General features: G+C 35.4%; 2 protein-coding genes across 2 annotated transcripts; one reads left to right on the top strand and one right to left on the bottom strand.

The window, feature by feature from the left end:
* Nucleotides 1–3,306: 3,306 nt before the first annotated feature.
* Nucleotides 3,307–5,040, top strand: LOC121209820 (GATA transcription factor 5). Its single transcript, XM_041081479.1, has 3 exons — nt 3,307–3,537; nt 3,656–3,997; nt 4,100–5,040. Exons 2-3 carry the CDS (start codon nt 3,659–3,661, stop codon nt 4,799–4,801), a joined length of 1,041 nt encoding a protein of 346 aa, XP_040937413.1. The 5' UTR covers nt 3,307–3,537; nt 3,656–3,658; the 3' UTR covers nt 4,802–5,040.
* Nucleotides 5,041–8,769: 3,729 nt separating this feature from the next.
* On the bottom strand, nt 8,770–9,435 carry LOC121209990 (putative glycine-rich cell wall structural protein 1). The gene is made up of 2 exons (XM_041082047.1): nt 9,177–9,435; nt 8,770–9,047 (listed from the first exon to the last, which is right to left on the bottom strand). Exons 1-2 carry the CDS (start codon nt 9,433–9,435, stop codon nt 8,770–8,772), a joined length of 537 nt encoding a protein of 178 aa, XP_040937981.1.
* Between the last annotated feature and the right edge of the window lie 3,001 nt (nt 9,436–12,436).

The raw sequence follows: 12,436 nt of genomic DNA, 5'->3' as shown, positions 1-12,436 counted from the left end.
AACGTATCCCCTATAGGTGGTCTTGGTAAAGATACGAGAGGAAAACTAAGGGGAGAAGAAATCACAGCAGGGGCCGTAACAATGTTGACCATATCACCAGATGTTGTAGCGCGATCTTTCCCTTTCTTTTGACAAGCTCCTTTACAAAGCTATCTTCATCTTCGCTACTTAGAACAATATTTGGACATCCAAAAGTAGTTTTTAGTTTCTTTCTACTACTTGCACTTCCTTCCCTAATAAATATACCAGAGGGACTACCTCACACATTTTGCATAAAGGATCGAATGTCCATTTATTCTTCGATCTCCCTTAATAAACTTGTGGAGCTCTTGAGTTCTCCTCAACAGTGCGAACTATGCCTCCTTCACCAACAAGTGTATTATCAGCATCAGCAGTTATCATAAGGGGGTTCGCACCACTTTTTAGATCCCTTGAAGGTTTAAGGACCACGGACGAGGCTTTAGTTTACAAAAGGTAGAAAAATATTTCTTAGGCTCTTTCGTCCTTCCTAAGAGAATAAGTCCTAAATCATCAGTGGCTCTATATGGCTATATAAACTGCGCAAGCAACACAGTCACGGTGTTCGCACCATTGTTATCATCAATTGATCGCCATCCATTAGGACTCAGATTTAAGAAATAGTGCTGAAATGCGTTTCTACAAGTTAACACTTCCTCCAAATCTAGTATGCAACCTCGGCAAAGCTTATAATATTAACCCCACCGTACTTTAGATATAATCTCTCATTTTTTTAGGCATATGTTCTTACTAGGTATTAACCATTCGATTAGAAAATCAAAGCCAATTCCAAACTTGTACTTAACCTGTATGTATTTACAACGCTTTAGGTGAAGATCGAAGACTAGTTTAAGATGATTAATTCCATATTTTTTGCGAGGAGAAAAATAAAGCAAGCCCATCGAACCTCTTTGATTGCACACTTTCAATTGGTACAAATTTTAGAAAACATTAAACAATGACATTTCCTCTTACCGGCTACATTCGATAAAATACGCCATTACGACCCACCATGAAAAGCTAGATAGCTACCTAGAGCTATCATTTATTCATCAAAAAGATGGCAGAAGAAGGACTAGAGTGGTAAATGGAAACTCGCTTCTATCACGTGCAATAGAAGTACGAAACTTCCGTTGGTGGTTTCGCTTAATCCATTAAATCCTTCGACAATTGAGAAGTCGTACCCGAAATTGGGTAGTTGAATTCCTCGAGCAGCCAAAACACGACTCATTTCTTCCTCTTTGGTGGTACAAACATAAGCTTTTGCCTCCATCGGAGCATTTACTTCACGAAGTTGTGAAATGACACCTTGAATAACACCACTTCCTCTTGCCCTAACCATCGTGTTCGAATAAACAAAAAAAAACTACTAGAATGATGGGAATTTTAAGAAAATTCCTCTAAAATTGTTCTTCTCAACAACAGCTCATTTTCCAAAATTTCAAATTTAGACAGTTTGATTTTTAAGGTTCAGGTAACCTCTTTTTAAAAGGATTTTACACTTTAATGATTCATGTATTCGAGAAAAAAAGGCACAATAAGCTGTTTACAATTGTATCACTCTTCAACACGTGGCGAAGTATACATAACAAGTTAAAGCAAAAAGCGTATGCAATAAGTTTCTCCTTTAGTAATCTCACTTGCCTCACAAAGTCAAGTTTTATGAAGAGTCACTTTGTAACTCTTCTTTAAACAAGGTGGGGGACAAATTGTTATGGTACTCACTATTACCGACCCGCTACCTGGTTACCTGATTGAGTCTTGACCCATACTCTACGTAGTTCGCACGTGAGGTTTTTGTACCTCGCTATGGGACCGCACGATGTGGGTTTGCATCACCATGTAGGCAAACCCACATCTAGAAAACATGTGTTAATCCTAGAGTGGGGTATATGTTGCCATGCATAATGACCTACCTACGATGCTACGTCCATGAACAATAATTATATCATATAAATACACAATTTAATGTTTTTCAAGGACACACTCTAAAATACTCAACAAGTATACTTCATTTGTCCTACATAGTTAATGTTGAATATTTTTTAAAAGTTAAAAAGTTTAAAACTGTGAACTAAAATTTAAAAATATAGCATTGAGACCCGTTTACGTATTACTTTAATCACATAACTAAGCACTTCAATTTAATTGTTGATTTTGATTGGTGAAGTATAAAGATCAGATTTTAATAATTGTATTAAAAGAATATATATTTATTTATAAATAAATGAATTATTAATAATAAGTATAACAAGATTATGTTTTCAATCTTAAAACGTATATATTAGCATGTTATGTTATTAATAAACACGAAAAACTTCTTTCAAAAAATACTAATTATACTCAAATATTAATAAATACATATACATTAACAAACATGTATAATATTATTCTGAAAAAGGCATTTCAAGTGATAGTCACCTGCTGCTAAATGTTTTTAAAATAGCTTAAATTTTCTCATATTATAATACCCTTTTTTAGCGGAAATTTTTATTTCATATATTCGTTACTTCTTAAAAAAGATATTCTCATTATTATTTTTAATACAGGAGCTTGAATGAATTACTAGATTTTATTAATTTCATTATTATTATTATTTTTAAGTTATCAAGATTTTTATCAGCCAAAGAAAAAAGAAAAAAGGAAAAATCTCTAAAAAAAAAGAACAAACTGATGGAAAATGTATTTATTTATTTTTTTCTCTTTTCCCAATAAAAGTAGGAAAGCAATGAATGGGTATGAGAAAAGATAAAAAAGAATGAGCAGTCCAATTTTGATTTCCGGTCTTTTTGAGGGTCAATTTCGTAATAAACTAAAAATAAAAAGCAAAGAAAGTGAGGAATATTATTATATTATATTATATTATATTATATTATATTGCAAAAACAAAATAAAGAGGGCGTTAAACATTAAAACAGCCAAGACGAGCGGCGATCAACGCGGTAGGCAAATAACGTAAATTAGTCAAAAGAGAGGGGCCAAACCGAATTCTTACCAAATAAGAAAAAAGAAAATCAGTTTAAGATAACATAATTACAAAAATGAACAGAAAAGGGTGGCGGTTCCCTTGGTTTTTGTTAGGCCGGACCGGACGACGCCTTAGGCCTTACCCTTTTACTTTTTACTTATTATTATTTAAATAAAAAGGGAAAATCGAAGAATCTTAGAATTTGGTCCGACCTGACGGTTCCCAGACGGTGAAAAGTCCGATTCTTAAAGGGTAATCCTCGTAATTTCAGTCCCTTTTTTTATTTATTTATGCGTTATAACATAAATTTGTAACGTATAAATAAATGGAATAGATAAACGAAGAAATAGAAAATAAAACAAGTGAGAAAATCTTTTTGTTTTGTATGTAGAAACTAAAGAGAGAGAAAAAGTAAAAATTAAAGAGAGAGCTTCACCAAACTCATCACCACCCCTTTTTATTTATTTTTCTTCTATTTCCTCTTCTTCTTTACCTTTCACGTTCTTCTTCTCTTTTCAACTACACCTTCGCTCTTGCCTTCGTCTCTTCAGGTAGTCAATTTTAGAAAATAAAGTCTTTAGCTTTTGTATTTTTTTTTCCAAACGGCTCTTCTTTTTCTGCCTTGTTTTTAAGTTTCTGAGATTTTTTTTTCGATGTCTTATGTTCTAGGAAATGGAGTGCGTTGAGGCAGCTTTGAAGACCAGTTTTAGAAAGGAAATGGCTTTGAAACCAAGCCCCCAGGCGTTTTTGGAGGATATTTGGGTTGTTAATGGACAAAATGGGGTGTCTTGCGATGATTTTTCAGTTGACGACCTCTTTGACTTCAGTAACGAAGAGGGTTTCCTTCAACAGAAACGTGCGGATGAAGAAGATGAGGAGGAAGAAGAAGTACCAGCTTCTTCTTCTTTGCCTAAGAGACAAAAGCTAAGCCAAGACAACGGCCACTTCTCTAACGACAGTACTACAAATTTCGATTATGGTTCCTTGTCCACCAACGAACTCGCTGTTCCGGTACTTGAAAAAAAAAAAAAGCACCCTTTTGTTTTAAGAAATTTTTTGCTTCTGCTATTATGCTACGGTTGTTAATAGTGAAAAAAGGTGCCATTTTTACAGGCGGATGACGTTGAGAACCTCGAATGGCTGTCTCATTTCGTGGAGGATTCCTTCTCGGAGCACTCTACGGCGTATCCGACCGGGACGTTAATGGAAAAGCCCAAGTTACTCGACGGCAACTTGCCCGAACCGGAAAAATCAGTTACGATGACGGCATGTTTCGAAAGTCCTGTCCCAGCAAAAGCCAGAAGCAAGCGCGTTCGAACCGGAGGCCGAGTTTGGTCCCTTGTCGCCACCCCTTCTCTCACAGAATCCTCTTCGAGTTCCACGTCATCATCTTCCTCCTCAAGCCCTTGCCCTTGGATGCTTTGCCCCAACAGTGGTTCGGGTTCAATCTTTGAACTGTCTGAACCTCTCTCTGTTGAAAAGCCGCCGGTTAAGAAGCATAAGAAGAGACCGTCAACCGATACAACAGGTTGCAATGGGACCCAGCCGACGCGTAGGTGCAGCCATTGTGGAGTTACTAAGACGCCACAATGGAGAGCCGGTCCAATGGGGGCTAAGACTTTATGTAACGCATGCGGAGTCAGGTTTAAGTCGGGCCGGCTTTTACCCGAGTATAGACCGGCTTGTAGTCCGACGTTTTCAAGCGAGTTACACTCAAACCATCACCGGAAAGTGCTAGAGATGCGGCGCAAGAAAGAGACATTGGGTCAGGCCGAACCCGGTCTAACACCTCCAGTTGTGCCCAGTTTTGGTTAATATTAGACAGAAAAAAACCAAATAGTTCATCTAGGTTTTAGAGCAGTAGGGAAAAAAATACTGAATAGGATAACAGAGTGAGAGAACGAGTTGAACGAACCCGGTTTGATTGTTTCCGGTTCGAAAGGCCAAAAAAAATAGTTTAAAAAAATTTCCAAGGTGGGTGCGGTAGGTTTTCTATCATAGGGATGTAACTGATTTAGAGAGGACTTTATTGTATCTGTGTTATTTTTTTTTTCCTTCTTTTTTTATTTCTCCCACTTCTTCCCTCAATTATTTTGAATTTAATTTGTTTTTTCTTTCCGTAAATGAATATTGGTTTGAGTGAGTGGTTTAATGAGTGAGTTTGAAACGGTTCAACCTTTTTAAGGGAATGGGTGTTGGAAAGCAAAAATATTGTGAATTGGGAAATGATGTGGTAAGCAAAGGAAACTACTTAATGGTGGCGTGAGGACTACGCACTTTGCTTTATATCCTTTCCGCCTCACAACGAGTTAGTGAAATTTGAGGTTTATTGGGGTTGTTTTTGAGCAGTTTCGTGTTTGGTGTGTGATTGTTGGACGGAATTTGGAGTTTGATGTTTGGTTTTGGACGCACTTAAAAAAAAAAAAGTTAGGGTTTGGTAATTGGTATTTGAATTGAAGTTACCGATAATAATATCTAGAAAAGGGCGCTAGGCAGCCCTCTCTGCCTTTTGTTGTTTCCCTCCAGGATGAATTAAAATTTAAAGTTTTGAGTGGGGACTGAGATGGATAAGGACATTGGGTTTTGGAGGGTCGAAAAGTGGAGCCCGTGAAGGAGCATTCTTTAAGTGGAGGGGACCCCCCCAAGTTAAATGACTTGGAACAACTTACCAGACAGGTGACTCAGTTTTTATCTGCTCTTGTTTTCTTCATCCAGTCTGGTGAAAATCATGACATGCTGGAATATCCTTGCCTACGATTTTAAGACACTCAAAGCAAAGCTGTTTATGTTTTGGTACTAAGACAAAAGCTAATGGGAGGGCTGATGACACTCAAAAAGTATTTTAACAGGCTCTGCTGAATATTTGGGTTTCATTGGGTAAGTCGTATGCATGTAATAATTAATTATAAATAAATACTAAAATTTTAAATTCGAAACTATTTTAAATTCGAAAATTATTAATATTTATTTATAATAATTACGATTAATATTTAATTATATTAAAATAAAATTATATTTGTTTATCAGACGGATCAAAAATTATTCCTTATTTATTTATGTACATTCAAGAAACTAGAAACGCTGCAACAGTTAGCACCAGGGCCACTGGGTCTACTTCTTTCGGTTTCCTTGTGTATAATATATATCATCACCAATTTCACTCAAATTTGTATTTTGAATACATTTAAAGAATTTATATTTAATATACCAATAATAAACATATATTATTATATATCAAGTCACTTGATTTAATTTTAATTTTTTTAATGATGTATTAGCATTAAATTATACTTGGTATGCTTCTTTTTTTTTTAATATTAGAAGATTATACTACAATATTTGTTTATACACATCAATCAAAAATTAAATAACTATATACATAACTATCAAGTGATTGAGTAAAATAGTAAGAGATATTATATTTTTAAGAAGAGAACGTAGATTTAAATTTTAGATATAATATTATTGGGAGAGATAGTTACAAATCTCAAATATAAATGATAAAACAAACACAAAAAATAATATATATATATATCAAGTTATAGCATTTAAAATGTGAAATAAACAGCCTAGATACTCTATCTATCATTGATAGAACAGGAGTAATAAGTAGTATTAATGATTATTAAAAACTTGAAGATTGAGACTTGAGAAACGAGAATGGCCACTAAAACAGAATACGTGAATAAGCTTTCGGCCATTTCGCTTTTGTATTGGTTTAGGGTTAGTCATCCGCTGAGAAATGTGAGGCTGATGAATGATAAAAAAATAACACTAAAAGATTACAGGAAGAAGAAGACAAATAGTTAGAGTGAACGGTGAGATGAGGGTATCGCCTAATTAAACTGTATATTAGTATCGTATTCGTAATATTGGGGTTATTTTCATGCCTTGCCACTCAATACCTAAAAATACTGCATGACAAATGTCGAGCTTAAAGTTGTTGCTGAGACTTCTCCACAGCCTGCTTCAGTAGAATAAAATACAAGTAAATACCATATTGATCCAAATGCTAGTAAATACAACTCCAAGCCGCTTTTGTTATTGATTTATGGCGCCTGCAATACCCAAACATTTTGAGTTTGATGTTTAAATTATGAAAATAATTAACAGTAAATGGGTTTGTATTTTATACACTAGTAATGAATCATGTGCTGACAATTAGTTAAATTTTTTTCTTTTAAAGTGTAATAGGTATTCTAGAATCAAAGTACAAATATAAATATATATATATATTCAAATAATCATAAGTATCAAACTATTACAAATGGATTATCTGAATAATAAAAAAAGTATAATCAAATTATTAAAATATAAATGAACTAATAATTAATATAATCTAGACTAAAGCTAATAAACTAAACTAAAACCTACACATAATAACAATAGGGTGACACTACATGCTGCCCTCCTAAAATGAGAAAATATTATACTAATATCTTTATATCTAATAAAATTATAAATTAATAAATAATTAAAATGTATTTGACCACCAAAATAATAAATTTTAATTTAAATCATAAATATATACATTAATATAATAAATAGATTATATTTTGACTCTCAAAAGAAAATACATAACTTAATTCTGCATGGTTGCACATAAAATTTTTAAAAATTGATTGGTAGATAGAATGCATAATAAAAAGATATAAAGAGGTTTGAGTCAGCATATAGTCGCAACTAATTGGAAAGCCAGAGGCATAAGAAATTTCTAAAAGTAGAGAGAATTTGATAAGAATCGCCCAAATCTTGAGTGCACTCACATAATTGTTGCGTGGCAATCACGTGAAAGGCTATCTCTCACCAGTTCCAACCACTCTTTGTTGTTTCTTTGTAAGAAGAGCAGGGGCAGCTGTAAAGTAAGATAGGGATTAAGTACTTTTGTGCTTTAAAAGCCCTAAGAAAGGAAATTTTGGTTTTTGTAGTTTCAGTCATCAAAATCAGTAGCCCATATCTCATCAAAACCAGTTATACATGATTCCACTCAGACTCTTGTGCATGAATTTTTTCAATTAGATTTTAATTTTGAATATTCATATAAATAAACCCATCCGTAGAGAAACTCAATGATTTCAACAACCGGAAGCATAATTAAACCATTGTTTAATCATTAAAAATTTCGTGCAATCAGATATCATTTAATTTCCATCACTTCACGTTGACTTTGTAGTATCCCTTATCCACATGCCACATGGTAGTTAAGCAATAGTGATTATGCCCACCTCACTTCCTCCATCAAGAGTCAACGGCGCTTTTTTTTTGGTTTGACTCGGGTGCTTAAGCATGTGCATTGGGCTCCTTACGCTTTGAATTTTGATGGGTGGTCCGATTTTCATTTGGCTAACTAATTAATAATTCAATTGTGGTGATTGGTTGGATGTTGAAATGGGAGCAATTTTTCGTTAAATGGGATTTATGGATTGCGGATGGTCTCAAGCAATGCGACAATGGGGCTTGCTTTGCCCTTTTCAATGTGGACATGGCTTAACCTAATGGCCTAATTCGTGAAAACTGGCATGGTGCTAGGTTGAATAATTAATACAAACCACAACGCATATTACTTCCGAAACTAATACAAACTGATTTTTATGTGTATAATATCTGGAATAGCAGAAAATTGAGACTATAAATTTAGAAAAAGTGGAACATACAAAAGCATGCAGGGAATTATTTAGAGTCGTTGCATGGGAAATGCAAAAACTAGAGGCGAATGACGTTTGCTATAATATACGGTAGGAGTTGGATTGGAGGGGGATCAAGTGCATGTTTCTTTACTCCTTTCAACGTGCATGGTTTGGCCTTGCAGCAGGAGAGGGAGCTTTCCCTCCAATTGCTTTTCTTGTTCCACCATGGTTTCCACCGCCACCGTTACCTCCTCCCGAACCCCATCCTTCACCTTGGCCACCCCTACCCCCACCACCTTCTCCATTGCCTCCACCCCATCCGTGACCTTTGTGGTTTCTTTTCTTGTGTGGTTTACCTTCTCCCCCAACATTTCCATTTCCACCTCCACCCCCACCACCACCACCACCACCACCACAACTACAGTGGCCTCTTCCTTTTCTTTTCTTGTGAGGTTTACCTTTTCCTTTTCCTTTACCATTGCCTCTGCCACCTCCACCTCGACTGCAACTACCACCATTTCCTCCTCCTCCTCCTCCTCCTCCTCCTCCTCCACCACCACCACCACCACCACCACCACCACCATTTCCTCCTCCTTTCCCAGCATGGCTAAGATTAATATTGGTTTGGACTAAAGTTTCTGCTGAAGAATTTGTGCCTTTGTGTTGTACATCTTCAATAAAACTATGGCTCTCACTAGAAGTAGAATTGGACCACCCTGGAACCTCATTTTTCCTCTGAAACTCATCCCTTCCATCAGCCCCACTCTGGCAGCCGATCAACACCACCGTTACTAGAAACAAAACTCTAACTTCTCTTCTCATTTCTATTTTCTCTATGTCTCAACTTGATAATGCAAGAATATTGTTCTCCCTCCAACCCCTTTTTATACTCTTCCGACTGAACTCCGAAAAGGCTAAACCCCATGAAACAAACTCCAAGCTATCCAACAAAACATTTTCAAAAGGCTGCAAAAAGCGAGGGAAATGAAATGAAAATATCCCTTGCGACGCAATATGTCCCCACCTTCCACTTTCAAGCAGTTAATGCCTATTGCACTATGGAGCCTTGAACCATACACTTCACAGTAAACACTCTACTCTGTTCCCTTCCACTATGCAAACAAAATCTTTATGTTTACTCCTCAAGCAACCGTGAATTTCAAGGCCACCGTCCCAAGTAAGCACCAAAAGGAGAGGCTGCTTAACCATTCCAATGCTGAATATTTTGAAACCCTGTTTAATTGCTTTAGGACATATGATTAAGAGGGCCACATTCGTTTTCAAATACTATCATGTCTTTTAGCAACATGGGTTCATCGAATGGTATTTGTCTCAAATAATAATAGTTCTTCATACAACCAAAAGTATAATCTCACACTCCCACATTAAAAGAAATATGAAAAAGAATATTTATCTTTAAAATTACAAATGCTAATTTTCTATTGTAGTATTGGTTTAAGTATCTTTGTCGATCAAGTCCTAAGGTTCAAACCTTATATCCTGATTTTTACTAGTTTTTTTAAAGAATTGCTTGACCTTAGCATTTTACCTCCTTTCCACTAAGGCCAAATGCTTCCTTTGCTTTCTATATATATATATATTTGAAATAATGAAAAAAATACTAATTTTTCTATAATAGAAATATGATAAATAAAATAAAATAAATTCTACATTTATATGGACTCGAACTATGATATTAGATTTAATACTTGAAAAATTGTTGAAAAATAAAATTATTTTACATTTATATGAGTTCGAACTAGGGCTAATTCATTTAAAGATAAAAAACCATTATTTTCATCATTTTCAATTTTACAAAGCTTTTTTAGTGAAAACAATAAAAAGTTATTCTAGTTTTCACATATTTTATTTTTTATTTAAAATTATTTTAAAATTTTTCAATCAAACATGTTTTCTTCAATGTTTTTCATTTTTCTAAGAAAATGAAAACAAAAACAAAAATAGCTTTTTTTTTTCTTGAAACCAAACAAAGCATAATTTCTGGGCCACACTTTTTTTTTATCTAAATTATTAGATTTTTTATTTTAACATTTAACATTGTGAGCTATTATGGATGCAATCGTGATCTCGTCCGACAACCGAGATGGTGGAGGTGAAGACTCTAATGAAGATCGAATCACCAAGAAAGTCAGTGTCAAAGAGTTAAAAGGATGACATTGATGTGAACATGGTGGTGGATTTGTGCCTAGAAGTTGGAGTCTCTTGGAAGGACAAGCTCTTGGGAGGGACGGAGGCTATTCCCAAGACGTCTTCGACGAATACAGGTAATTTCGATTATGAGAATTTTAATTTTGTAGAGGGAGACATCTTGAAATCCATAGCCAACGAAATTTCGGCCATCAATTTCTCGAATAGAATCCAGAAACTATTAGTTAAAGATATGGAAACCACCATGGTTGTAAAATTGTTAGGACGCAATATAGGGTATACAATGTTACACAATTGGATCTCTAATCTCTAGAGGCCTTCTTAACATTTCCATCTAATGGATGTGGAAAATGGATATTACTTGGTTAGGTTTCAAAACAAATAAGATTATGAAATGGTTTTGACTTAAGGGCCATGAATTTTTTTGGGCTTTACCTTACCGTCCAGCCGTGGACAGTGGACTTTGATCCACTGAAACCTTTCCCTACTATGGTTTTGACTTGGATCTGATTTCCTGAAATGCCGGGGTTCCTCTATAAATGACAGGTTTTGGAGGAGATAGGAAGCCTGGTGGGAAAAGTAGCAAGATTGGACATCAAAATGGATAGTGACACGAGGGGACGTTTTGCAAGGATGACGATTTATGTTGATTTGGAGAAGTCGCTTGTATCCCAAATCTTGAATAATGGAAGAATTCAAAGGGTTGAATTTGAAGCCTTACTAGCGGTCTGCTTCGCTTGTGGTTACTATGGACACCTTAAGAACCTTTGCCCATCCATCGCTCTAGATCAGTGCACCGTGAATGGTAATGCGAAAAGTTCCAGTCCAATGGTTGAGGGGTCAACTCCGGCGATGGGGGAGGAGCCTCTTGGGCCATGGATGATCATTAAGCGAATATCTCGCCATAATTAAAAGGATACTCATAATCAAAAATAAAAAAAATAAAAATAGATTTTTGGAAAGTCTAAATTTGAGGCGTTGGCCTCATTAGAAAAAAAAGTTAGTGGCATTGATGAAGTAGAGTCAGATATTCCAGGAATTAGGTTCCAAAAGGGTGAATTTTTAAAGAAATTAAAAGGCTTAAAAGAAGGGGCGAAATCTGAGATGTTAGAAAATAGGAAGACTGTAGCTGGTAACGTAGGCCTATCGAGTGGGTTTTCAACTGTAGGGTCAAGTATGAGTTTAGGCTTAAGGAATGTTAGGCCTAGTTTGGATTTTAATGGTCAGGAACAAGGAAAATCAAATGTGCAGCTAGGTGAAAATCTTGGGACAGCGTTGTTGAGGGCTTTCGGGACCATGTTGACTGTTTGAATAATTTTGACAGTCAAAATGTGGGGGATTCGACTCCTACTAACCACACTGAATTAAAAAGACAGGGAATTAAGTCACATGCCGAAACTCATAGGAATTCCTCTCTTTATTTTAATCTTACTTTAATGGTCCCATCGAGTCAGTGGTGGAATTAAATCCTAAAATCTTGGATCCCAAACAACACTCAGCCGTGACTTTTAAAGAGAACTTAGATCCAAATTCGAATATTAGTTCTCAATCAGATGGGATTTTGGAAAGTGAAAATTCTCTAGAAGGGCCAAAAGGGAGAAATAGTATACATTGTAAGACCCTAAGCAAAACTATCTGTGGCCGTAAGGGATTT

The sequence above is a fragment of the Gossypium hirsutum genome, chromosome A11 (genome assembly GCF_007990345.1).
Source record: "Gossypium hirsutum isolate 1008001.06 chromosome A11, Gossypium_hirsutum_v2.1, whole genome shotgun sequence".
Classification (NCBI taxonomy): Eukaryota; Viridiplantae; Streptophyta; class Magnoliopsida; order Malvales; family Malvaceae; genus Gossypium; species Gossypium hirsutum.
This window is presented reverse-complemented; position numbering and strand designations above follow the sequence as displayed.

Excerpts from the sequence above, each read along its gene's own strand:
- LOC121209820 (XM_041081479.1), top strand. The coding sequence starts at position 3,659 with ATGGAGTGCGTTGAGGCAGCTTTGAAGACCAGTTTTAGAAAGGAAATG. Across the intron at positions 3,998-4,099 it reads CCAACGAACTCGCTGTTCCG|GCGGATGACGTTGAGAACCT; the intron begins GTACTTGAAAAA and ends CCATTTTTACAG.
- LOC121209990 (XM_041082047.1), bottom strand. The coding sequence starts at position 9,435 with ATGAGAAGAGAAGTTAGAGTTTTGTTTCTAGTAACGGTGGTGTTGATC. Across the intron at positions 9,048-9,176 it reads TGGTGGTGGTGGTGGTGGTG|GAAGAGGCCACTGTAGTTGT; the intron begins GTGGTGGTGGTG and ends AGAAAAGAAAAG.